Here is a 27,326-nt window from a genome sequence, read left to right as displayed (position 1 = left end):
CATTTATGGAAATTAATTCCACAGAATCACCACCCTACGGCTAAAGAAATTCTGCTTCATCTTTGTTCTGAAGGGTGGTCTTTCTATCCTGAGGCAGTGCCCTCTTACCCTAGACTTCCTCACTATTGTACAACAATTGAATTATTGGCAGAAGTGTTTAGGCAGGATGACTGCAGTGGGATTGAGAAGAACCACAAAACGTATCAATGAAGATGAGTTTTTAATCACAGAAACCTTTCACAAATTTGTGGAGACATGAACAATTTACCATTGATGCAGAAACACCTTTATACTACAGAGAAACCTGGAAGTATGATAAAGGAACTTTCACCTTGTCATTCTCTGGAATGTTCCAAGACTCACAACATTTATAAGGAATAAATCTGAGATTAGAGCCAAGCATGTTGACCACAATTATGCTTTGATCTTCTTTAGGTTCTCACCTTATCATATTGGCACACGACGACATTTTCTGTGTCAAATAGTTCTTGGCCTTCTTCATCACTGACATCATCTTCACTGTTCAGTGGCTCCTAGGAGAGAATCAGCATAGGCAATTAACCCACTTAAAATCAATTTCCATAAATCAATCAACCCCAGTTAAACGGTGCAGTACACAAAGAAACTCACACAATATATGCCCTGCAATTCTCAGAATCTTCCATTCCTCCTCTCTGCTCCCTCAAGCCTTCCCTTTCCAACTGCTACTAATAACTGTGGTTTCAATTGCCACTGCCCTAGTCTGGAATTCCTATCTTGACCTCTCCAATGCCCATCGTTAAATGTAATATGGCTGATTACACATATACAAAGCATCTCATTGAATTTCTAAACATAAGAGATTCTGCAGATGCTGGAAATCCAGAGTTACACATAAAAAAAAAGCTGGAGAAACTCAGCAGGTCAGCAGCATCAATGGAAAGGAATAAAAAACTGTGTTTTGGGCAGAGACCCTTAATCAGGACTGGAAAGGAAGGGTAAGAAGCCAAAATGATTTTCTCCTATGTTCAAGATACTATTTAAAGCAGTTTGCTAAGTAACAACTGCAGATTGATAATGGAACATCTACTTTACACATATCCACTGCAACATTTTGACCCTTCACTATCTTGAAATAAGACATTAGTACCACTCCTGTAAAGAAAATTCCTGTCACAATACATGCCATCTACTTATTCGCAATATTGTACCAAAGATGTAATTTTACAGGAATTGTGGTTCAGACCCATACACAGCTCTTTTTTTAAAAAAAATGCTTTGAATGTAGCTTTCAGAGATTCACAGAAAATACACTCTTTAAGTTCCCCAAATTCAGACTTAAATAGGGGAGCGGGAGCCATCTAGTGCATATGTGAGACTCAATTACTAGCAGTCATATACTAACTTTGCAATGACACCATTAAATTGCGTGAGGCAGATGAACCAAAAAAAATTTTAAACAAGAAAGAAAAAGGTGATTCTCCATTTATTGTTAACGGGAATACCATTTTGCTATATGTGAAAAACATTGATCATTCAATACAAAATGAGTCATCTGAAATGTCACCACTGAATGAATCACAAGCTTTCACCTGTGCAACATCCTGGATCACAATCAAGAAAGAAAAAGGTAGCCGTGTGAAAAATTATACATTGGTTTCTATATTCTGTGAGAAAAATGACAACAGAAGTTCTTTTAGTTACCATGAAAAATGAAAATAATCACCATATTCTGATGGAGAATTTAGGAGAAGTATAGTGGATGACTGCACCTTTAGACAAATAACACAAACTTTAATAATGCAAATTCCAAATTTCTAAAGACTTACGGATTACAGAGCTCTTCTCTATTTAGCAATGAGTCATGATACAGCCTAGTTTTCTCAATAAATTTTCTACAGAGTGGTATTTGTAATAAACTTCATTTCTAAACATTATGCACATCTCGCAGATGTCCAATTTATGAACTTTATAACATACACTCAATGGCCTCTTTATTAGGTATGCCAGTATACCTACCCATTAATGTAAATACCTAATCATCCAATCATGTGGCAGCAATTGAATGCTAAAAAGCATGCAGACATCATGAAGAGGTTCAGTTTTTTTTCAGACTAAACATCAAAATGGGAAGAATAGTGATCTAAGTGACTTTGCCAAAAGAAGTTAGTACCAGATGGCATGGTTTGAGTATTTCAGAAACTGCTGATCATCTGGGATTTTTTTTAAATAAATGTACAAGATTCTCTAGTATTTAGAGACAAAACACATCCAGTGAGTGTCAGTTCTATAGGCAAAAATGCCTTGTTATTGAGAGGGTCACAGGAAAATGGTCAGACTGATTCAAGCTGACAGGAAGGCAAAAGTAACTCAAATGACCATGTGTTGTAACAGTGGTGTGAAGAAGAACATCTCTGAACACACAAAATGTCAAAAATGTAAATGGATGGACTACAGCAGCAGAAGACCATAAACATATATATACACTCAGTGGCCACTTTATTAGATACAGGAGGTGCCCTAATAAAGTGGCTACTGAATGTATATCCCTTAGGGCCAATTGATTTGATACCTCAGTAATTTACCATTTATTAACTACACAGGTTTTGAGACAGATAAAAGTAAATTCTACATAAATCATAATAATACATAAATAGTTACCAATTGAACTGACATTCCTCTTCAATGAAACCTAGCCACACTTCCCATAATCTTTCTGGTGAATGCGCAAGTGTCGATTCTACAATTTTAATACCACAGCTTTGATTTTATCTCTTCACACATACCAGATTATCAACAACCTGTGTTCCTAAATAAATTGTGGTCTTTGTTTGGTTTTGGTTTATCAAACACAGCCAAGCAACCATTTTGAAAATACAAGTACCATATTGTATATGTTTAGACTATCTACATTATATTATGCATAATGCCTTTTCTCCCCAACATGAAGGCCTTGTCCAACAATCCAAAAACATCAGTTTCACAAACACAAGAGATCTTGCAGATACTGGAAATCTGTCTTGATGAAGCATCTGAGCTCGAAATGTCAACAATTCATTTCCCTTCGTAAATGCTGCCTGAACTGCCATGTCCCTCTGCGTTTCATTTTTAGATCATTTTAAGCAGGTTTCAAGGGACAAATAAAGGCACTTCTGTATTTTGTTTTAAGTATTGATTGTTATGTTCTCACCAGGCCTGTTTCAGAAAAGGATCTGCATTTCTATAGTACCTTTGATGGCACACTGCAGTCAATTAAATACTGGTAAAGTGTTCCCAACTCAATTCACAGGAGTAATGGAAGTGTGCCCACAAATTGAATCACAGCAACCTTCCACAACAGACAATGACTGCATAATTATTTTTTTAAAATTTAACTTTGTCACATGTACCAAAAATACAAACAATGTGTTGTTTGCATCAATGACCAATGAAGTCTGTGGATGTGCTGGGGCAGCCCGCAAATGTCGCCACATTTCTGGCGTCAACATAACATGCCCACGACTTTGGAAGTACACCTTTGGAAGATGGGAGGAAACTGAAGCACCCAGAGGAAACCTATGCAATCACAAGGAGAACATATGAACTCGATCACTGTCGACTGAGGCTTAAGTATTGGCTAGTACATCAAGTCCCCGATCCTTTATTGAAACAGTGAAATATTTTACATTCTCCAGAGATACATTCTGCGTCTCTTTTTGATTTCTCAACCAAAACATGGCATTTCTATTCCTGAACACAAAGATTCTGCAGATGCTGGAAATCAAGAACAACACTCTAAATGCTGAAGAAAGTCAGCATGTCATGCAAAATTTATGAGGGGGTGGAATAAATAATTGACGTTTCAGGTAGAAACCCTTCATCAAGACTGGAAAGGAGGGGGTAAGAAGTCAGAATAAGGTGTGGGGGAGGGAGAAGGGAACAAACAGGAAGGTGATAGTTGAAGGGGAAGGTAGATGGGTGGGAGGTGGGATGAAGTGAGAAGCTGGGAGGTGAAAGGTGAAAAAGGCAAAGGATTGAAGTAGTAATCTAATATCATAGGAGAAAAGGAAGGAGGAGATGCACTAGAAAGAGGTATTGAAAAAGAATAAGAGGGGAGCTGGAATGGGTATTGGAAATAGAGAGAAAGAAGGGGTGGGGGGTTGGGGAAATAACCGGAATTTGGAAAAATCAATTCTATTCCTTCACAGCTCCATTGCAGGGTCACTGCATCTTATGCACTAAGGGAACTTAATAACGTAACTTCTAGATTCAAGTTATAAACATGACAAAACATTACCTCTTCAACTTGTCCATCCTCTCCAACCTCTTCCTTGTCTTTTTCTTCTTCCTCATCATCATACTCATCCTCTTCATCGTCCTCGTCTTCCTCAGAGGAGGTGTCCCCGGACCCATCTACTTGCATGACTAATGGTGGCTGTTGCTGCTGTGGTTGTTGCTGCTGCTGCTGCTGCTGTACTGGGGCAGAGCTGTTGGTCTGAGCAACCTGTGCTGAAGGCGTTGCTGTAACAGTGGTCGCTTGCATTACCTGTAAAGTTCATTATTAAAAGTCATTTACTTTTCAGTCATTATTATAAATGGTTTAACAATTTTATTTTTGGTTCAGCGAAGAGTAAACACATGAGGAGCTCTGGGTCCCTACTTGCTAGAGATTGGGAATGCTGGGGAATCTCACTGACACCCGTCAAATATTGAAAACCCTAGATAGAGGAGAGAATGTTTCCAATAATGTGGAAGTCTACAACCACAATAATGGGGAAGTCTACAACCAGAGGACACAGCCTCAGAATACAAAGACATTTCTTTTAAAGGCAATTTCTTTAGCCAGAGATGGTGAATCCATAGAATTCATTGCCACAGATGATCATGGAGAGCAAGTCACTGGGTATATTTAAAGCAGAGGTTGATAGGTTCTTGATTGGTAAGGGAGTCAAAGGTTACAGGGAGAAGGGCTGAGAGGGATAATAAATAAGCCTTACCGGAATGGAAGAGCAAATTCAATGGGCCGAACTGCGTAATTCTGTTCTTATGTCTTATGGTCTAACAAATGGATTAAAAGGTGGCATCCACCACTAAGGAACTTCACCACCCAGACCATGCCCTCTTTTCATTGCTCCCATCAGGGAGGAGATCAGCAAGGATAACATGTATTTTTTTTTAAATTGTAGTTTATAGTACATGTTATACATTGCACTGCTGCTACATAGCAAATTTCAAGACACGTCAGTGATAATAACCCTGAGCTCTGATTCTGTTATAATAAACCCTTATGTGGCACACAGCACACACTGGCTCTCCTGTGTCTACTTTGCAGATAAGCTTCAAAAAAAATTTTGAGATCACACTCATCTTACATTCATAAACTTTTCTTCCCAGCCAATTAATGTTTTGAGGCTTTGGTGTCAGAAGGTGAGTAAATCAGCATGGATTTCAAGGCTTTGGCATGCTCTTGTAGCCACAGCATCTGGGTAACTGTTCCATTTCCATTTCTGACCTCTCTGACAGTAATACCAATGAATGTTAAAAGTAGGTGGCTAGACGCTCTCTTGGAGAATATCATTACCTGTGGCATGATGATAACTTTGTCACTTTATCAGCATAAGCCTGGATGTTATCTATAGCTTGCTACATATAAAGATGGTCTGGTCTATCTGTTGTGGAGTTGCAAATGGAATTGAATTTTATGCAAGTGTCAATGGAAAATGGAAAATGAAAAAAAGGCCAATAAGGAAGCAGTGGAAAATGGCTAAAATGAACAGATGAAAAACTCTTGCAGCCACGTCCAGGGAACAGGATAATTAATCTCTAATAACTTATTTTGTCTGGGGTATGACCTCTATCATTGGAATGCTTAAACACAAGAGATTCTGCTAATGCTAGAAATCCAGAGCAACACACACAAAACTCAGGAGGTCAGGCAGCATTTATGGAAACAAATAAACAGTTGATGTTTCAAGCCAAGCCCCTTCATCAGAATCTTTTCTCCTTGATGCCTAATAAATTGTTTCAATAGGGTTTTTGATCTCTTGATCAAATACTGCCTTGATGTCTAGGGCAGTCATTTTCACCTCACCTCTGGAATTCATATCTCTAGTCCACGGCCATGTTTGAACGGAAACCACGATGAAGTATCAAGCAAAATTGTTCAACCGTAAACCAAACTGGCCGTTGGTGAGCACATTACTGGAGAGCGAGTGTCACTTGGTAGCAGCAACGAAGTTATTTTTTAGATGACTAAGAGGTAATTAGACAGAATTAATTTGTTCTGCTTTATATGATCAGGGTATGGCTGGGTGATTTTTCACATTGCCAGGTGCACGCCAACACTATAACTGAACTCAAATTAATTGGGCTAGAGGTACAGGGCTTTAGTACTATAGCAGGGATATTGTTTGATCCCAGAGTCTTTACTGTATCCCAGCCATTTCTTGATATTGCATGAAGCAAGTTGAATTGGCTTCTGTGATAGCAGGAAGCTCCCAATGAGTATACTGCCCATCTAAGCTTTTAATGAAAGGTATACCTGTGTATTTGAAGGAACTTTATTCCCTGCAACCAGAATCTGCTGGGGCTGGATAATCACTCCAGTCTGCTGAGGGATGGTTCCAGGTGGTAGTGGAGCCAGCATCTATATAGAGAGAGATTAGATCAAACTTTCCAATTTATTGTCTCAATAATATTGCAAATTAGAAGCCTTATCTTGCTAAAAAGGTAAAACAGCATTATATTTTTATTAATCTGAAGTATATCTGACTGGAACTGTGAATAAGGTAGCTCAATTCCAGAACCTTGTTACTCCCTTATTCACATGACATATTTTTGGAATTTACCATAATTTTATTTCATTGCACTGTACTGCTGCAGCAAAACAACAGATTTCATGTCATGTCATGATAATAAATCCCATTCGATTCTTAACATATAGCATTACGTAAATTGAGGCAAAATACGCAACTCCTCTTCAATATCATACACTTACAAAAATTAGTTAAAAATTACAAAGATCAAAAAAGAATCACAATATGTGTAACTAAAATCAATGACAGGAATTTATACTTCATTTAAAAATCACCAAATAAGATTATCTAGTTCTTTGCTAACATGGATTGATAACTTTGTCTGCTAGGGAACTAATCAGCTGTACGAACCTGCTGTATGACAGGTGCCTGCACACTGCCAGACTGCATCTGTTGAATGACCTGTTGCTGAGTGACCGACTGGGCCAGTACAACTTGCTGGTGAGGCTGGATAAAGTAATGAGCCCCATTGGGAGTTCGTACAAACTGCAGCAGTTGCCCTGGGGAGAACAAATATCAATATACGGGTTATACCAACGAATTTAGTTATGACTCTCTCCACTTCTAATCCCTATCATAGGACCATAGAGCCAAATGTAGACCTTATTGTCTCTATCTCGACTTCCAAAATAACTATCCAAATTAGTCCTACTTCCTTTCCCCTCATCTTTACAAACCATTACACCTTTTCAAAGTGCTTCTCCTTGTCTTTCTCAAGCAGTTTATTCTAGATGTGTTGCAAGTGCTTCAGCACAAAGGCTAAATGCAAACTGATAATATTCAGGCCCTGGTCCAGACCCATTCCATCACATCTCACCTTCCACACAAAGTACTGCTGAGGGTTAGATGGTTTTACTTAAGTTGCAAGGCACTTTTACAAAATGTAGGGTAACAGTTCAAAATAAAAGCACAAGTTTAGTTCTCAAGCCGTCATCAAACAAGATAGTGATGGCATAAACTAGCCACCTATGGTATTGCTTATGGCAACACATCGCAACTTGAGGATGGTGAGCATGTGGAATGAGCTGCCAGCGAAAGCAGTGAATGCGGGTTCAATTTAAGCATTTAAGGGAATATGATTAAATACATGGATGAATGGGCTATGGAAGTTATGTTCAGATACAGGTTATTAGGACTAGGCAGAATAATAGCACAGCATGGAATAGATGGGCTGAAGGCCCTATTTCTGTGTTGTAGTACCCTGGGAATCTATAAGCCAATGCTACTGGTAGAACCAAACTTTAGACTAGAGTTAAATGTGCTTGCACTACTGAGGATATTTTCCATCATTTTTCTAATGACCAAAAGGTAATTAGTGCCACAATGAGTTCTACTTCTGGATCACTGGTACATTCTGGTCCCGTCACTCGTGTCCTTCTCTGTATTGTAAAAAGTAAACTTAAACATAAACAAAAGCCTTGTGCTTGGACCTGCTGTTACCTGTATTTGTAAGTATTGGTCCATTAGAAAGCTGGTATGGAGCTGGAACACCAGCAGGTAATGCCAGCGTTGCTGCAGCGGCAGCTGCGCTCTGCAAAAGAAATTACAAGAATTTTATTTGACTGACAAAAGCAATCAAAAGAAGAGGTCCCTTTTGACACTTGGTGCAGAAACAAATCAGGGTGGATTGTGGGGACATACACATTTGCACTGTGGTGAAACAGGCATTTTGTAGAGTTGCAGACTTTTGTAGAATTATGCAAAAAATGTCAGCAAGACCAAAGAGCTGTTTATTGACAATTAGAGGAGGAAACCAGAGGGCCATGAGCCAGTCGTCATCAGGGAATCAGAGGTGGAGGTGTCAGTATCTTTAAATTCTTCTGTGTTATCATTTCAGAAGATCTATCCTGGGTCCAGCAAATAACTGCCTTTACAAAGAAAGCACAACAGTGCTTCAACTTTCTTAGAAGTTTGTGAGGATTCGGCATGTCAAATAAACCTCTGACAGACTTCTACATGTGTAGCGGAGAGTAAATGGTCAGGTTGGAAACACCAATGCCTTTGAACTGAAAAGCCTACAAATAGTGGATACAGCCCAATGCATCATGGACAAAGCCCTTTCCACTATTGAACACAACTACAGGAGCGCTGCTGCAGGAACACAGCATCCATCATCACGGACCCGCACTTCTCTCTGCTGTCATCAGGAAAGAAGTACAGGAGCCTCAGGACCCACACAATTATTACCCCTCAACTATCAGACTCTTGAACCACAGTGGCTAACTTTACTCACCCAAACACTGAACTGTTCCCATAACCTACGGACTCATTCTCAGGGACTCTTCATCTCATTCTCCTGATATTTATTGCTTATTTATTGTCTATTTTTATTTTAGTATTTGCAGAGTTTCTTGTCTTTTGAACATTGGTCCTTGGTGTTATGTGCAGTCTTTCATTAATTCTATTGCATTTCTTAGTATTTACTGTGACTGCATGCATGAAAATTTATCATAGGGTTGTACATGATGACCTATGTGTACTTTGATAATGAATTCACTTTCAACTATGAACTTTGAACATCACTCCCAAACAAAGGTAACAAATCAGAAGTTCATAATAAAACCAGAACATTTTGGGCTCTGTTATGTTGGAAAAAGATATAATCCAAAGACTTTTAATCGCTATTCATAATCACATTTTTCTGCTTAATTACCCTGGCTATGACCAAGTATTAACTCTTAATTCTTAGTTGGATCCTAGGTTTTAGTAAGACCTGTGTATGGATCTGTAGTACAGAAGGGAAAGAGGCAGAAGAGAGAAGCAGTTGGGAACTCGAAAGTCAGAGGAACAGAGAGGAGATTCTGTGGATATTAACGGGACACCTAGATGGTATGTTGCCTCCCAGGTGCCAGGGTCAGAGACATCTCGGATTGTGTCCACAGCATTTTGGAAGTGGGTGCCAAATGTTTTGGTACATATTGGTACCAATGGCATAGGAAGGAAAAGCAATGAGGTCCTGAATAGAGAATTTAGAAAGCTAGGCAGAAAGCTAAGTAGGACTTCAGGATAGAAATTTCTAGGTTGCCACCTGCGCCATACGCCTGTGAGAGTAGAAGCAGGATGACTTGGCAGATAAATATGTGGCTGAGAAACTAGTGCAGGGGCAGGGCTTCAGGAACTTCGATCACTGGGATCTCTTCTGGGTGAGGTATGACCCGTATAAAAGGGAGGAGTTGCACCTGAATCTGTGGGGGACTAATATTCTCACAGACAGGTTTGCTAGAGGTGTTAGGGAGGTTTAAACTAATTTGGTAGGGTGATGGAAACTGGAATGAAAGGACTCAGAATAGGACGGATGGTAAAAAAGGCAAAGCTAGCTTGCGATCAGATGACTACAGCCAACAGGGTGGGTATCAGTGCATTAGGGATACAGAATCAAAAAGGGTAGCAAACACAGTACTCAGGATGTTACATCTTAATGCAGGGAGTATAAGAAATAAGGTGGATGATCTTGTAGCACTTTTACAAATTGTCCGGTATGATGTGGCCATTACTGAATCATGGCTGAAAGATGGTTGCAGTCCAAGAATGTCCAAGATTACACATTGTATTGGAGGGTAGGTAGAGGAGGTGGCATGGCTCAGCTGGTAAAGAATGGCATCAAATCATGAGAAAGATATGACATAGGATCAGAAGATGTTGAATCCTTGTGGGTTGAGTTAAGAAACTGCAAGGGTAAAAGGACCCTGATGGCAGTTATATACAGGCCTCCAAACAGTAGCTGGGATGTGGACAACAGATTACAGTGGGAAATAGAAGAGGCATGTCAAAAGGGCAATATTATCTTAGTCATGGAAACTTTTAACATGCAGATAGATTGGGAAAATCAGGTTGGTAATGGATCTCAAGAGAGTGAGTTTGTTGAATGCCTAAGAAATGGCTTTTTAGAGCAGTTTGTTGTTGAACCTACTAGGGGATCAGCTATACTGGATTGGGTGTTATGTAATGAACCGGAGGTGATTTGGGAACTAAAGGTAAAAGAACCCTTAGGAAACAGTGATCACAATAAGACTGATTTCAACTTGAAATTTGATAGGGAGAATGTAAAGTCTGATGTAGCAGTACTTCAGCAGAGTAAAGGAAATTACAGTGGTATATGAGAGAGGAGTTGGCCAAAGTAAATTGGAAGAAGATGCTGGCAGGGATGACAGCAGAGCAGTAATGGCTTGAGTTTCTGGGAAAACATGAGGAAGGTGCAGGATAGATGTATTCCAAAATCAAAGAAACTGTTGCCTGGATTGGGGAGCATTCCCAATGAGAATAGGTTGAGTTAACTTGGCCTTTTCTCCTTGGAGTGATGGAGGATGAGAGGTGACCTGATAGAGGTGTATAAGAAGGTAAGAAGCATCGATCATGTGGAAAGTCAGAGGCTTTTTCCCAGAGCTGAAATGGCTAACATGAGAGGGCACAGTTTTAAGGTGCCTGGAAGTAGGTATAGAGAAGATGTCAGGGGTAAGTTTTTTCTTACGCCTAGAGTAGTGAGTGCATGGAATGGGCGGCCGACGACTGTGGTGGAGGCAGATATGATAGGGTCTTTTAAGAGACTCCTGGATAGATACATGGAGCTTAGAAAAATAGAAGCTATGGGTAACACTAGGTAATTTCTAAAGTAAGTACATGTTCAGCACAGCATCATGAGCTAAAGAGCCTGTATTGTGCTTTAGGCTTTCTATGTTTCTATTAATACCAAAGCATATTCACTCCTGTAGAGTGATGCTATTTTTTTTAGGATTAATAGTAAGATATGCAAGAGGATTTTGTTCTGCTGCTAAGAAATATTACAATCTGGAAAGCAAAACGATACAGACAAAGAAACTATGTTCATATGCAACAGTATGTGGGGCATGATAAAAATTACCCAAGAGAGGAAAGCCCAAAACAAAAACTAAAAGTAGTCTTGCACAACATACAATTGGGCCTTTTCCCACTGCGACAGTTAAGATGCATCAGTTATACTTAAGTTCTAATAAGTAGTAAACTGCTCACTATTCAAAATAATTTTAAAACCATTTTCCCTAAAACAAAAGTTTTGAAGTCCTTACAAATTTGACAGCAATACTGAAAAGAGAATGGATTTCATTCAGCAATCTAAAGGGAAAAAGCTTCAAATCTGTATTTCTTCTATAAAAGGATGTTTCCCAAAATGCAAAAGTTTTTAAATCAGAATAATGGTGATTTTTGAGCAGTACTGGGACTCATTTGAAACAAGTCACCATGATACACTCTGCAGATATTAAACAAAGTTGAAATCAATTCTCTTAGCCTTCATTCTCCCAAGAGCCAATTAGAAAAATTGACTGATTATAATTTTATAGTCAAAAGCTAAAGCAACTTTAAAAGGTAGACAACTAGGACCATGCACCCTCATGTGGCCATAACTAAAAGAGCATGCCAAACTAAATAATGCCCCAGTTGTGAAGATGACAGCATTCTGGCACGAGAATGCAAAAATCAGTGAAACAGAAGCACCGATGGGCAGCTTTACACTTTCACAGAATTACTCAAAGGCCACAGTAAAAACGAGTCAATTCCCATAAAGACAAAAGCACTTAGAAACTTAAGTAATGAACAAGCACATGAATGACTGTAAAACATCCTGTCAGTAATCCTCCCCCATCAGGTCATGTGGGAATTGTCTCACTAAACCCAAACTCCTTCAGGATTAGAGACGATCAATAAAGCTGCCAAGGAACAAACAAAAGAATATTCTTACCATGCCAGTTGGATTCATGTGCTGTATTAGTTTCCCATCTTGCATAATAACCTGCGGTCCTGATTGATGAGAAGATGAGAAAACTATGGGATAAATTGTGCAAAGTGAAATACTGCAATTAGTGCAGTGGATTCTAGTTAATTGGGACACATCAGGCCAGTACAATTTGGCCAAATTAAGCAGCTGTCCCATTAAGCCGAAGTTGCATGGAAATAGTTAGAAAGGTATACAACAGATATACTACAATTTAACTAAGTAACAAATTATGTATTTAAATGAAATACTGAATAAATTAGAATACCACCAAAGCTACTACAACGCTATAAAACTGTATTAGTTCCCAATAATTATTGGAGGTATTTACAATGCTCTGTTGATTGACTAAATGAACAAAATCAAAGCAAACATGTAACACAGAAATTTTACTGCTTTCATACAATGCGATTTGACTTTTGCATCTTCCAAATCTTCAGTCTTATTGTAACATATAATTATCAATACCTTCAAAGTCTTCACAGTTCCTACTTGAAGTAGTGAAATTGTTTTATTTTCACTCCCAGCTATTTCTCACTAATCATCAGTGACAAAAATCACTGCTTTTTGAACACAAGCACATGCAAATGACAGTATTTTACAACTGTTCACTCCATGTACGGTGTAGTGTCTAACGGCCATACAAAGGCAAGTGAATGATGCTAGTTAGAAACTGATTGGCAAGTATCCTGTCCGAATTAAGCAGCACAGTGTCCCAAAATAAACAAAAGGAACCTTGGCAATTTTCTCAGTTAGTTTTTGTTCTTTAAAGGCTACCCCAAATACGTAGCTGCCCAAATTGACTGATGGCCCAATTAACCAGCATCCCCACTATACTTGTAAATAAGGATAATCTCCACAGCTGAGTTGCACTGGTGATCCTACTTTTTTCCCCAAAGTCCCACATAGTACACTGGCAGCAACAACAACTGGAACTTCAAAATATTGCGACACTTCTAAACAGTGTCATGGGAATTTCAAAACCAACTAAGGTGGCAGGCAGGGCCTTCATTTAATGTTCCAAGTAGTAAACAGAACTCAGGATATAAGTATTCGGATAGACGTGGGCTGATTAAGGACAGTCAGCATGGCTTTGTGCGTGGTAGGTCACGTCTAACCAACCTTAAAGAGTTTTTCGAGGAAGTTACCAGGAAAGTGGATGAAAGCAAGGCAGCGGATGTTGTCTACATGGCCTTTAGCAAGGCATTTGACAAAGTCCCGCATGGGAGGTTGGTCAAGAAGGTTCAGTCGCTTGGCGTTCAAAGTGAGATAGTAAATTGGATTAGACATTGGCTTTGTGGGAGAAGCCAGAGAGTGATAGTAGGTGGTTGCCTCTCTGACAGGAGGCCTGTGACCTGGGGAGTACTACAGGGACTGTACTGGGTCTTTTGTAATTTGTTGTCTACATCAATGATCTGGATGATAATGTGTTTAACTAGATTAGCAAATTTGCAGATGACATCAAGATTGGGGGTGCAGTGGACAGCAAGGAAAACTATAATGGACCAGCTGGAAAAATGGGCTGGAATTTAGTGCAGGCAAGTGCCAGGTATTGCATTTCAGTAGTACCAACCAGGGTAGATCTTACACAATGAACAGTGGGGCATTGAGGAGTGTGGTAGAACCAAGAGATCTGGGAATACAAGTCCGTAATTTGTTGAAAGTGGCGTCACAGGTTGATAGGGTCATAAAGAAAGCTGTTGGCACACTGGCCTTCATAAATCAAAGTACCGAGTACATTAGATTGGCTTGGTCCACTGAGGTAGGGTGGAACTACAACCAGATGTCACAGATTAAGGGTAAAAGGTGAAAAGTTTAAGGGGAACACGAGGGAAAACTTCTCCACTCAAGAAGAGTGGTGAGAATGTGGAACGAGCTGTCAGCTCAAGTGGTACATGTGAGTTTGATTTCAACACTTAAGTGAAGTTTGGATCGGTACATGGATGATAGGGGTACGGAGGGCTATGGTCCTAGTGCAGGTAGACGGGAGCAGGCAGTTTAAATGGTTTTGGCATGAACTAGATGGACCAAAGAACCTGTTTCTGTGCTGTATTATTCTACAACTCCAACACTATGCATAGGAAGTGAGTCCAGATTAGCTGTTCAGATCCCTGAAATGAAATGTGAACCAATAATCTTCTGAACTAGAGTTGGTAAAAATACAAGTCACAGATGGCCTGATGGAGAAAATGAGACCTTGCCTTCTAACTTTAATAAAAATTCATCTCGTGCACCCTCCATATTTAAGCACTATGGCATATCCCAAAAGTCAAACAAGAAAGTCTGCAGATGCTGGAAATCCGGAGGAACACATACAAAAACTGCTGAAGGAATTCAGTAGGTCAGACTGCATGTATAGCAGAAAAAAGTCAATATTTCAGTCCAAGACCTGTTATCACGATGAAGATCTGGGCCTGAAATGTCAACTGCTTATTGCTCTCCATGGAAGCTGCTGAGTTCCTCCAGCATTTTGTGTATGTGTTACTCCTAAACTCTTAATTTGTGAAGTCCTCTATTAAATAAATTCTTAAATTGTGCAAGTCCAGATGAAGGTTCTTGACATGAAACAGTAACTATCTACTTCCTTCTGTAAATGCTGCCTGACCCACTGAGTTCCTCCGGCATCTTGTGTGTTGAGCCAGTGTAGCTTACCTGAATTAGCAGGGATGGTGAGCACTTGCGGTGTCTGTTGTTGCTGTTGGGCCTGATGTTGCTGTTGCTGTTGCTGTTGTTGCTGCTGCTGCTGGTGGTGATGCTGCTGTTGCTGTTGCTGCTGCTGCTGTGCCTGAATTAAAATCTGTTGTTCCTCTGAGTGGAATCCATCCACAGCCTTCGACTGCATCAGCTTGCTCTCCCATAGCTGAAATGATTGAAATAAAAAGGAAAAGTTAACATGGAGGTCTTAGAGGGAAAAAAAAAGTCAATTGGGAAAGATATACATTGCAATAAATAACTAAATAGGTTGACAGTCACTTTTAAACTTTGTCTAAATATTGTACTAGATTTTAAAATATCACTGCCACGTTTGACCTAAGCACAATTCTGTGGCAGTTTCTGGAAACAAATGGTATAATTTTACAAAGCAGGTCCTTCAGATATTGTCAGTGTTAATATTTTATTATAGCAGTTTCAAGTTACAATGTGAAGCTTTGTTAAATTCAGTTTAGCTGATAACATTGTAAGAAACTTAAGGTCACAGTAAAACCCTTGAAATGAAATGTGTTAAGGGCAGAGATGGCAAAGAGAAGGGTCCAGTTAGGGGTGAATGAATAGTTTAAAATAGTCTTAAACGGCACCATTGGGAAGAGATAATAATGAACATTAAGTACTTAGCAAGAGACTTCAACATGTACGGACTATAAATACAGGGAGAAGAATGTGATAGATATTCACTATCCTGGGCCAAAATGTGGCCTTGCTTTTTGCCGAGCTTAGCTTTCTAAACATAGCAGGTGACACTTCTAAAGATCAGTGTTTTGAATAAGTTAAACTTCCAACTAGTGTTCTTTGTTTAGCATCTAATCATAAACTGGAGCCAATCTTCAGTTCTTAATGTAAATGGCAAGCAGTAATCAGTTTGAAGTTTTAAAAAAAACACAGCTCTGCAAATAAGCACTTTCTATAGAGCAAGGTGTTGGTTCACAGCACCTGGATTGACTCCTGAAAAGGTGCAGTATAAGACAACAAGATATATTTAATTGGGCTTGTTTCAAGCAGACACACTGGCCAAGTTGTTCAGTATAAGGAAGCTTGTAAATTGGAAGGATATTATCAATAGCTGATCTATTAAAAAGCTGGATGGTTTATATACTCATAGTGTCAGCATCACAATATTAATCGCAGGTGCTTGGGAATGCTGTCACCAGAAGTTTTTACACCATTTGTGTTGATAGGTATCTGAAAAAATGTCACACATGTAAAATCACCCAAGTGGCAAAGTGATCAAGAACACAGTTCAGGGTTATTCAGAACGGGGTACAGAACATCAAGTAGCATGACAAAACATGGAGAGAATTAGAATTTATACCTCTGCCTTCAATTTCTATGATGGATGACTGATTCAACTGTGGCTTGATGGTGTGTCTATTTAGCTTATAATCAGAATCAGGGTTATTTACACTGGCATGTGTTGTGAAATTTGTTAACTTAGCAGCAGCAGAACAATGCAATACATAATAATAATAATACAGAAGGAAAATAAATAACCAAGTAAATCAATTAAATACACACACATCGATTAGATTAAAAATACTGCAAAAACAAATATTTTTTTAAAACGTACTTGTGATTTACAAATCTTTTGTTTTATATGTGATTTGTAATTTGGATATCTTTTACATAATAAAAATTCTCTGTTTTAAGAATGTTGTTTGAAATTAAATGTGTATCACTGAAAATAAATGAACTGTATTTTAAATTTATTTGTTAGTTGGAAGTATCTTCTTGGTAGGGAGGGGGAATTCAGCTCAAATGGTGGGTATTGGCAGCTAAACTCGTGCAAGTAAAACGGGGAAGTGAACTAGACTTCAAAGATTGCGTAGTTACAGTATAACCTCCCTTTAGTGAGGATACCTGTAGCTATCTATACTGGATAGGGCTTAATGTCTTTTTTTGAGTTTTCAACTTCATAGTCAGCAATCTCAATACCATCACAGGAAATGGTGTCTTAAATAATACCAGTACCATAATCATTTTCTTACAGCAGAGAATTCTAAGGAAGAAAGACCCTATTCAAAGATTATAACTTCCTGTTTGGAGATTCAAAGGGATATGTTACAAGTTAAACCCTTCATATGGAATCTATTTTTATAGGTTAATATTTAATTGACTATTTTTCAGAACTATGAGCTTAGAAAACATATTCTCCATTAGTCTGGGTTCATGCGTTTTGAGGTGGACAACTAGGATGGATTACAGAGATTCATACTCAATCTTTACATTACAACAGAAAAGGAAATCAGAAATTATGTAGTCTGGCAGTCCCATTAGCTAACCATTGTGCATTTCTCCAATGCGGCATAGGATAAATTACAAGCAGTCAAAATAGTATATACTAAATTTAAATCAGTACAATGGAAATCTGAGTATATGGATACCATTTAAGAGAATACAGTGCACTTCAGAACAGAAATGAAGACTAGTTCATCAACAACCTCAACATCAATGAGAATGAAAATTGGGTTTAACATCACAGGCGTATGTCATGAAATTCCTGATGAATTCAGACCTGACAAAGGGTCTCGGCCCGAAACGTCGACAGTGCTTCTCCCTATAGATGCTGCCTGGCCTGCTGCATTCCACCAGCATTTTGTGGGTGTCATGAAATCTGTTGTTTTGTGGCAGCAGTACATTGCAATACATAAAGAAAATCTATAAATTACAATATTTATAAAAAGAAATCAAATAAGTAGTGCAAAAAGAGAACAAAAAAAAGTGAGGTGTTTTCATGGGGTCATTGCCAACTTAGAAATGTGATGGCGGAGGGCAAGAAGCTGTTCCTGAAATGCTGAGTGTGTCTTCAGGCATTTGTACTGTCACCTGGATGGTAGCATTGAGAAGAGGGCATGTTTTGGGTGATGAGGGTCCTTAATGATTGGGTGCTACCTTTTTTTGAGTCCTTCTCTGGTGTGAACAGCAAATCGTAAGATATCGAGCAGAATTAGGCCATTCAGCCCATCAAATCTGATCCTCCATTACATCCTGGTTGACTTATTATCCCACTCAAACATTATCCTGCCTTTGCTTTGTAACCTTTGATGCCTTGTATTATATCTTACATCTGTCCCATGTTACATCTATCCACAGTCAGCCATATGTCATCTATCAGATGTACACCGATGTAACATATTTCAGAGCATGATTTATATAAAAATTATTACTTCGATCCATTTTTTTTTTCTCTACCAAATTGCTAAGGTGTAAACCAGACTAGGAGAACAGTATCACAAATTATTTGTGTCCCTCTACATGAAAAGTAGTCAATGGATTGACTTTCATCCAGAGAATCTGGTTTCAAGCACTGTACAAGTCTGGGTAGATTTAAAAGCAGACATGCCCTCTGCCAATATGGCAATCTCATTTGTAAAGGTTGTGGTATAACTTCTGTGGGAAATGGAAATAGTGTTGTGTAGTGCACTTCAAGTTCTAACAGTGGCATATTATGTCCAGACAATGGAAGAACATGTCATTTACATCATCTCTGCCACAACTGTATTCCCATAATTGCAAGCAGGTAGTCCCTAGTATATCTAGCTTTGACAAAAATAAATTACTGACATTTAAATACTAGTGTTGAGAATGACCACAGCAAGATTAGAAATACCAGTGGCCATAATTTGTGTTAGACTACACTGCAAAGCTATTTTTCCAAGAGCCACATCAGAATTTCTAAACATGTCAACTTGTGAAAGGTTAATGGAAAGGACACAAGTCTAATAAAGCTACCAAATCTTCTGGGGGAAGAACATCAACTATGAAATCATCACCAGCTCGGGGAACATCTGTGGAGAAACGCAATTAACAGTTTAGGTCAATGTTCTCATCAGAACTGGAAGTTAGAATAATTAAGTTTTAAGCAGAAGAAGGGGGAAGGAAAGACAGAATAAATGCTCAGATAGGTGTAATGCTGAGGGGGTGGAGTTTCAAGATGGCGACGTAAGCATCTGCCTTTTAGGCGCTCTTCATTTTTTCAACTATAATCACCCTTTAATCAAATCTTTTCGAACTTAATCATATGAGTTGCTACTTCTGATTAACTTTTTTTTCCTAAAATAATATTTGATCTAATCTTGTCAAACTTAAAATGGCTACAAGCAAGAAATCGTCTAAGGATCCTTTATCTATCGACATAATTGCTACTCTTCTGGATGCTAAACTTGCGAGTTTGGAAGGCAGGTTAGAAGGTAAATTGGAAAGTAAACTGTCAAGTTTGGAAAATAGGCTTACCACGAAAATATCTGAACTTGAAGAAGTTGTTAGATCGCTTGAAACTACGCTTCAATCGCAGGCATCAGATATTCAGCGGCATGAAGATAAGATTACGACTCTTGAAAAATCAATTTGTGAAAAAGCACGTACAATTGAAGCGTTGGAGAAGAAGAGTCGACTGCAAAAACTATGGATCAGTGTAAGTTTAAAATTACTGATCTCGAAAACCGATCTCGCAGACAGAATTTGCGAATCATCGGATTTCCCGAAAAAGTTGAGTCCAGTGATTTAACTGAATTTTTCTCTAAATTACTGTGGGAAATTTTCGGTGATGAAGGTTTGCATAATAAACCTGTTATCGACCGCGCTCATAGAGTTGCGAGGTTTTCGTCTACGACTGGTAAACCATGAGCGGCGATTGTTCGCCTTCATTATCCTCGTGAGAAAGAGCTTCTAATTCGATTAGCCCGTAAAAAAGGTATGATTTCTCACAACGACAACACATTTCGAATTGTTGAGGATTATTCATACGAGGTAATGAGAGCCAGAATCGCTTTTAAACCAGTGATGGCAGAGATTCACTTGATTGGACTTAAACAAGCTTTAATGTATCCAGCGAAGCTTAGAATTGCGCTGAACGACAACAGTCAACGATTTTTCAACACTCCGGAAGAAGCGAAGAAATTTGTTGAAGAATATCGATCTTCTAGTGCAACTTGAACTATGTGTTACATTGAAGATTTTTCGGAGAGAGGATGCCATCTCATTTTAAGTTTTAACCTATGAAGCTGGGTTACAACTTCTTATCCTGATCTACGGGTCTGGTTTTTTTTTTACTACTATTATCATTGTTTATAGATGCTGTTTTAATTTTTATAATATCCTTTTTTATACACGTTTGTATTTTGTAATAATGAATTACTTTTTTTTCAAAATGTCGTTTCTTCTTCCCATAAGACTTTGCTTTTTGTAAGCGTTTATTTGTTTGCCTGTACTTAGAAATGGGACGAATGTTTTGAATTTTTTTAGTCTTTTTTTATATATACTGTAGTGTCTATTAAATCTTTTTTTTAATTCTATTTTGATAACTCTTTTTTACTAAATTTTTTTAATAGATTGCTGAACTTATATTTATATTTTGTAATATGGCTTTTTCAAAATGGCGTTTCTTCTTCCCATAAGCCTTTGCTTTTGAAACGTCATCTTTCTTGTATTTGAACATGGAATTTTTTTTAAAGGTATATTACACTTTCAAATTTTAATGTTCATACTTTTTTTTATTAATGATTGTTTGTTTTACTATATTAGTTTTTTTATTCTGACTGATATATATTTTCTTTTTGCATCCCTATATCTTAATCTGGGTGTTATATAGTTTTTTTTTAATCTTTTTATGGAGCTGCCATCTTGAAATGGGGGTAATATTAGTATTAGTTTATGCGCCTGCCGCTTGGCTTTCTTTCGAAGGGTGGGGGGAGGGGGTAGGGATCTTTTTTCACGCTTTTGCTTTTTATTTTTTTTGCTTTTAGTTTATGGGCCGACTTTAAATTATTAATATTGTTGAGGTGTCATGATCTCCGGTTGCTCCTGAATCAATTTTCCTTCTTCCTGAATTATGGGTTATGTGTCTTTTTAACCTTTTATGATACACACAACTAATATTGGTATGATGGATAAATCTATTAACTTTATCTCTTGGAATACTAATGGTTTAAATCATCCGATTAAAAGTAAAAAAATATTTAAAGTATTCCATAGATTGAACGCTAATATTATTTTTGCACAGGAGACCCATATTAGGAGGGAGGATAATCAACGTTTTTTTAGGTTCTGGAAGGGTCAACAATTTCACTTGAATTGTACCACTAAAATTAGGGGTGTGTCTATTTTTATAGACCCCTCAATTTCGTTTACACATCATGAAATTATTTCTGATCCACAGGGCAGATTTTTGTTGATAACTGGTTCACTTTTTAATCGAAAAGTCGTTCTAGTTAATATTTATGCTCCAAATTTTGACTGCCCTGAATTTTTTAAACGTTTATTTACTTCCCTTCCTAATTTGAATGAATATATGTTGATAATGGGTGGAGATTTTAATTGTTGTTTGAATCCTTCGATGGATAGATCTAAACCTATTCGAACTCTTCCGAATAGATCAGCTTTACTTATTAATTCTTTTATGGTCGATTCGGGAATTACTGAAATATGGCGGTTTCTGAACCCTAAAGATAAAGAATTTTCATTTTTTTCACATGTATATCATAGTTATTCTAGAATTGATTATTTCCTTATTGATCATCGTTTATTAACAGATGTTACTGATTGTAAATACGATTCTATTACTATTTCGGATCATGCACCTTTGAAGTTATCTATCAAGATCTCGGACTCTTCCATTAATACTAGATCTTGGAGACTTAACGCCACTTTGCTTCAAGATCCAGAATTTATTACCTTCATAAAACAACAAATTGACTTATTTTTTTCAACAAACTATACCGAAGAGATTGACAGAGGAATACTTTGGGACTCTTTCAAGGCTTTTATCCGTGGACAAATTATCTCGTATTCCGTTGGTAAAAGAAAACAAAGATATTTAGATATAGCTTTATTGGTGGATAAAATTAAAGAAATTGATAAGATTTATTCCGTTACTCCTACCAAAGAACTTTATAAGAAGAGAGTTGAGCTTCAAATGGAACATAGCTTATTATTATCTTCTTCAATTGAGAATCAATTAATTAAGACCAGGGCTCAATTTTATATTCATAGTGATCGAACTGGTAAATTGTTAGCTAATCAATTAAAAGCTATTTCGACTAAGCGACAAATTATTAAAATTCGTAAACAAGACGGTAATTTAACTACTGATCATAAAGAAATCAATAACACTTTTCAAGATTTTTATAAAACTTTATATCAATCAGAATTTGATGGTGACCTGTCCATGATGGATAATTTTTTTAACAATTTGAATATTCCTAAAACTGATAGATGAAGATCGTAGCTTGTTTGATGCTCCTATCTCTATGGCCGAAATAAGAGAGGCTATCTCATCAATGAATTCAGGGAAAGCTCCTGGTCCTGATGGTTTTATTGTAGAATTTTTTAAAACTTTTTCTTCGTTGCTTTCTCCTTGGCTATGTGAAATCTTTAATGATGCGTTTGTTAAGAAGAGATTACCTCAATCTTTTTATGAAGCTACTATCTTTCTAATTCTCAAAAAAGATAAAGATCCTACTTTATGTGCATCTTATCGCCCTATATCATTATTAAATGTAGACTCTAAGATTCTTACAAAAATTTTAGCCATTAGATTAGAAAAGGTACTATCACAGATTATTTCAGAAGATCAAACTGGTTTTATTAGGAATCGGTATTCCTTTTTTAATATTAGAAAATTGATTATAATAATTTATACTTCATCACCCACAACCCCAGAATGTGTTATCTCATTAGATGCTGAAAAAGCTTTTGATAGAGTTGAATGGACATACTTATTTAATGCATTGAGAAACTTTAATTTTAGTCCTAATTTTATATCATGGATTAAATTAATATATTATAAACCTGTTGCTTCTGTTCTTACAAATAATTATAGATCCTCTTTTTTTCAATTATCTCGTGGTACGAGACAAGGTTGTCCTTTAAGTCCTTTATTATTTAATATTGCATTAGAACCTTTAGCCATTGCTATTCGTGAATCTTCTAATATTTTTGGTATCACCCGTAATGAGAAGTTATACAAATTATCACTTTATGCTGATGACTTGCTGTTATGTATTTCTGATCCTAAGAGGTCTATTCCCGCTATTTTATCCTTGTTGGCTCAATTTGGTAGTTTTTCTGGTTATAAATTAAACTTAGATAAGAGTGAATTATTCCCCTTAAACGCGCAAACCTTATTGAATGACAGGATACCATTTAAAGTTGTTACTGATAACTTTATCTATTTAGGTATAAAAATCACCAAGAAATATAAAGATTTATTTGGACTGAATTTTTTACCTATGCTTCATCAAATTCAACAATTTACTACAATTTACTCCCTTATTCTTATCATTAGTTGGTCGGATTAATGCTATTAAAATGATGATTTTACCGAAATTTTTATATTTATTTCAAGCCTTACCAATTTTTATTCCTAAATCTTTTTTTGACAACATTGATTCAAAAATTTCCTCATTTGTGTGGCAAAATAAAAACCCCAGGTTAAGCAAAAGGCAATTACAAAAATCTAAAAAAGATGGTGGTTTAGCTTTACCTAACTTTAGATTTTACTATTGGGCGAATAATATTCGTAACCTAACGTATTGGAAACTAGATTTGGACTCAACATTGTGTCCACAGTGGGTAAATTTGGAATGTAGTGAGGTAAAGGGATATTCTATATTCTCCGTTCTTGGCTCTTTTCTTCCTGCTGATTTAGTTAAATTCAATAAACAGATATCTAATCCTGTTATCAAACATACACTACGAATTTGGTTTCAATTTCGTAAGTTTTTTACTCTGAAAAACTTTGTTCTTGATAGCCCTATTTTACTTAATTTTTTTTTCAAACCTTCATTGACAGATCAAGCTTTTAGCATATGGAAAAGGAAAGGTATAAAATGTTTTCGTGATCTTTTTTTTGAAGGGACTTTGATGTCTTTTGACCAACTTTCTAACAAATTTAAATTACCTAAATCTAATTTTTTTAGATACTTACAAATTAGAAATTTCTTACATAAAGTTCTTCCATCTTTTCCCAATTCAACTCCATTGGATTTTTCAGATTTGATTTTCACCTTTAATCCTTGTCAGAAGGGATTAGTAGCTTTTATTTATAACATGATTATGAAGATACAACCAGAAATATCAGATAGAATTAAACAAGAATGGGAAAAAGAACTTCGATACAATATATCAACAGATAAATGGGAAAAAAATTTGCAAATGGTTAATTCCTCTTCTATATGTGCTAAACATGCTTTAATACAATTTAAAATTGTACATAGAGCTTATATGTCTAAAGATAAGCTTGCTCGATTCTATTCTCATATTAACCCTCAATGTGACAGATGTCACTTAGAAGTGGCTTCATTGACCCACATGTTTTGGTCATGTCCCACTTTACATAACTATTGGAAGGACATATTTGGTGCCATTTCCTCAATCTGGAATATCGATTTACAACCTCATTTTATTACTGCAATTTTTGGTATACCAAATGAGGATGGTAATCAGTTTTCCCCTCCAATCAGACGAATGATTGCTTTTGTAACATTAATTGCCAGAAGGTCTATATTACAAAACTGGAAAGAAGTAAATCCTCCTACCACATCTCAGTGGTTTTCTCAAACTATTTCTTATCTGAGTTTGGAAAAAATTAGAAGCACTATTTTTGACTCATCAATTAAATTTGAAGAAACCTGGGGACCTTTCATTCGACATTTTCATATGAATTAATTTGGCCTTTTTCAGACCTTCTCTCTGCTTATTCTTGTTCAGGTATGGAGTTCCGGAGTTTTTTTTTGACACTATCACATACTTATAAACTGTTATTATTGCCCATGTTAGTTTAGTTTAGTGTTTTTTTTTCAATATATATTTTCTTTTATATATTTTCAAAATTTTTTTTTCCTTTTCTTTTGATGATTATTTTTGGGTTTTTTTCATATATAATTATATAGACTTGATTGATTAATGTACTTCTTATTTGTTGATGTTCAATAGGATATTATTATCCTATTACTAATGTAATTTCAAGTCTATTGAATTTATAACCTATTCATTATTATGTTATGTTTTTTCTTTTATATATATATGAAACTTAATAAAAAGATTGAAAAAGAAAGAAAGAAAGGTGTAATGCTGAGGGGTCATGCAGACAAGAAATAAAAAGTCAACATAATAAGAAGTACTAGTGGAAGTAGCAGAATCAGAGAAATCACCTAAAGTTTTGAATTAGATGCTACGTTCAGGAGACTAATGTGCCTGGTCGAAAGGCTGCTCTTTGACATTATGTTGAACTGGTAAAGCAGAGGAACCAAGGACAGAGACACATAATGAAGCCAAGAACTAAAGTGAAAAGTGTATTGAACCTTGGGGTTACTCCATCTGCATTTGGTCCCTCCGATGGAGCATAGCCTAAACTATAAGCAACCAATCCAACGTATACTAAATTGAAAGCAATACAAGTAAACTGTTGTTTCCCCTGGAGTGAGTGAGGAGTGAGGAAGTTAAAATTGCAACTCCTGTCATGCACGGGACTGCAATGAAGGAGAACCATGTGTTGCCTGTGATGAAAAAGCAAACCAGAGGAGAAAACAGTCCTTACATGTCCCTTTTATTCACCATTTGCTATGGCTGAGAAATGCCTGTGGGCAAGTACCCAAAAGCTCCTTCCATTACTCTACACAGATGAGCAAAGACCTGAAAATGAAATCATTTTCTTAATCATGTTACAATTCAGCTGAAATTAAAAAGTCATTGCAAGGTATTAAGTAATGCCAGAAAAAAGAGAGCACCCATGGGACTAGGAAAGAAACTTAATTTTATGACTTCTTAAATTTCAAGTCATTTTTATTACCACTTGCCTACTTATTAATGGAAAGATCCCCACAGATGTTTATACTAGGAAGAACAAACCGCAGATGAATTTGTTGCTAAACCAATAGATGTTTTTACAATCCTCAATGGAGCCACAATACTGTTGCAACCAAATAAATCTGAATAATTGTGCAGGCTTTGTAATTATTGCAGTGAAAGTGAAATAATATTGCTGACACTTTTTTGTTGTTTATATCCTGGTATATAATTGTGAACCTAAATTACATTATAGCAGAAAAGAATATCACTTAAAATCTTGTAGAACCCAAAAAGAAAAAAAAACAAACATAATTGCAAGAAAATTGCATTATTGATGGCTAAATCAATCACTCATTTAGAATTATGGAAGGTAAACTTAAATTGCTTTGCAAAGACAATTTCCTACTTGACCAATAAAAAATTCAAATCAGAGAATCAATTTCATGTAATTCTTGAGTTTAATTAGCCAAAGTTGCAATGTCAAAATAATGCTGCCAAGATGAGAACTGATTATCACCAAAATGCAAATCAGGTTAAACTTTCATAGCATGTTCACTTTTCTAACTTGTTTACTTTGAAACACGCATTTTTTTAAAATAAAAAACCTACCGTCTTTAATTCTATTAGAACTTGCTCATCCACTCCTTCATCGAGGAACTGTTCCCGCACATCATTAATTACATCTTCAATCACTGATCTGTAGAGTTTAGGCTAAAGAAACAAAGCAAAATAAACAAAAGATTAAAGAGTTCATACTTTTGGTTATGAATATTACAGTGCTACTGAAATTAATTGGATGTTTTTCTAAAATATGTACTGTATGTTTTTCAAGATAACTGGATTTGCCACAGAGCAGTGGAGTGAATTATTAACAGGTGAACAAGCCATACAAAGATAAACAAACAGACCTAGTAATAAAGGAAAACTTTGCATAGCCTCTACCTTCAAGAACTTTTGAAAATTCATCTTTCTCAGCAAACTTCAAAATTGAAAGAAATTATCCATCACTAGTTGGCTTCTTAAGCATTCAAAAACCACCAAGACAGTGTTGTATTTATATTATCAATGAGCTTGTTGGTGTTCCTAGATGCAGTATAAGTTAGCATCCTGTACTGAAGTCTTCACCAACAGATAGCCATTGAGAATACCTTTGTCAGTTTTTCCCTGAAGATATTAGGTATATGATTCCCCATAAAGCACCCACAGAACCATGCCCTGCTTGGCTGTGCCGAACCGTTTTTCTGCCTAGTCCCACACTGACCTGCACCTGGGCCATATCCTTCCAAACCCCTCTCATTCATATACCT

At 36.8% G+C, this 27,326-nt stretch overlaps 1 protein-coding gene across 5 annotated transcripts in view; it reads right to left on the bottom strand.

Annotated features, from left to right (window-relative positions):
- gtf2a1 (general transcription factor IIA, 1) overlaps positions 1 to 27,326 on the bottom strand; it is a 71,605-nt gene that overhangs the window by 7,610 nt on the left and 36,669 nt on the right. For 4 of the 5 annotated variants that reach the window (XM_059961461.1, XM_059961453.1, XM_059961439.1 and 1 more), the window contains 8 exons: positions 26,629 to 26,730; positions 15,172 to 15,379; positions 12,487 to 12,569; positions 8,214 to 8,304; positions 7,125 to 7,273; positions 6,500 to 6,604; positions 4,256 to 4,504; positions 444 to 533 (listed from right to left, as the gene is read on the bottom strand). In XM_059961461.1, the coding sequence (XP_059817444.1) occupies positions 444 to 533; positions 4,256 to 4,504; positions 6,500 to 6,604; positions 7,125 to 7,273; positions 8,214 to 8,304; positions 12,487 to 12,569; positions 15,172 to 15,361 (957 nt within the window). In that variant the 5' untranslated portion in view covers positions 15,362 to 15,379; positions 26,629 to 26,730. The remainder of the gene's footprint in view (positions 1 to 443; positions 534 to 4,255; positions 4,505 to 6,499; positions 6,605 to 7,124; positions 7,274 to 8,213; positions 8,305 to 12,486; positions 12,570 to 15,171; positions 15,380 to 26,628; positions 26,731 to 27,326) is intronic. The other variant, XM_059961449.1, reaches the window with a different exon arrangement.

The sequence above is a fragment of the Hypanus sabinus genome, chromosome 2, assembly GCF_030144855.1.
Source record: "Hypanus sabinus isolate sHypSab1 chromosome 2, sHypSab1.hap1, whole genome shotgun sequence".
Taxonomy (NCBI): domain Eukaryota; kingdom Metazoa; phylum Chordata; class Chondrichthyes; order Myliobatiformes; family Dasyatidae; genus Hypanus; species Hypanus sabinus.
The sequence above is the reverse complement of the archived record's forward strand: the minus strand, read 5'-3'. Positions and strand labels throughout refer to the sequence as shown.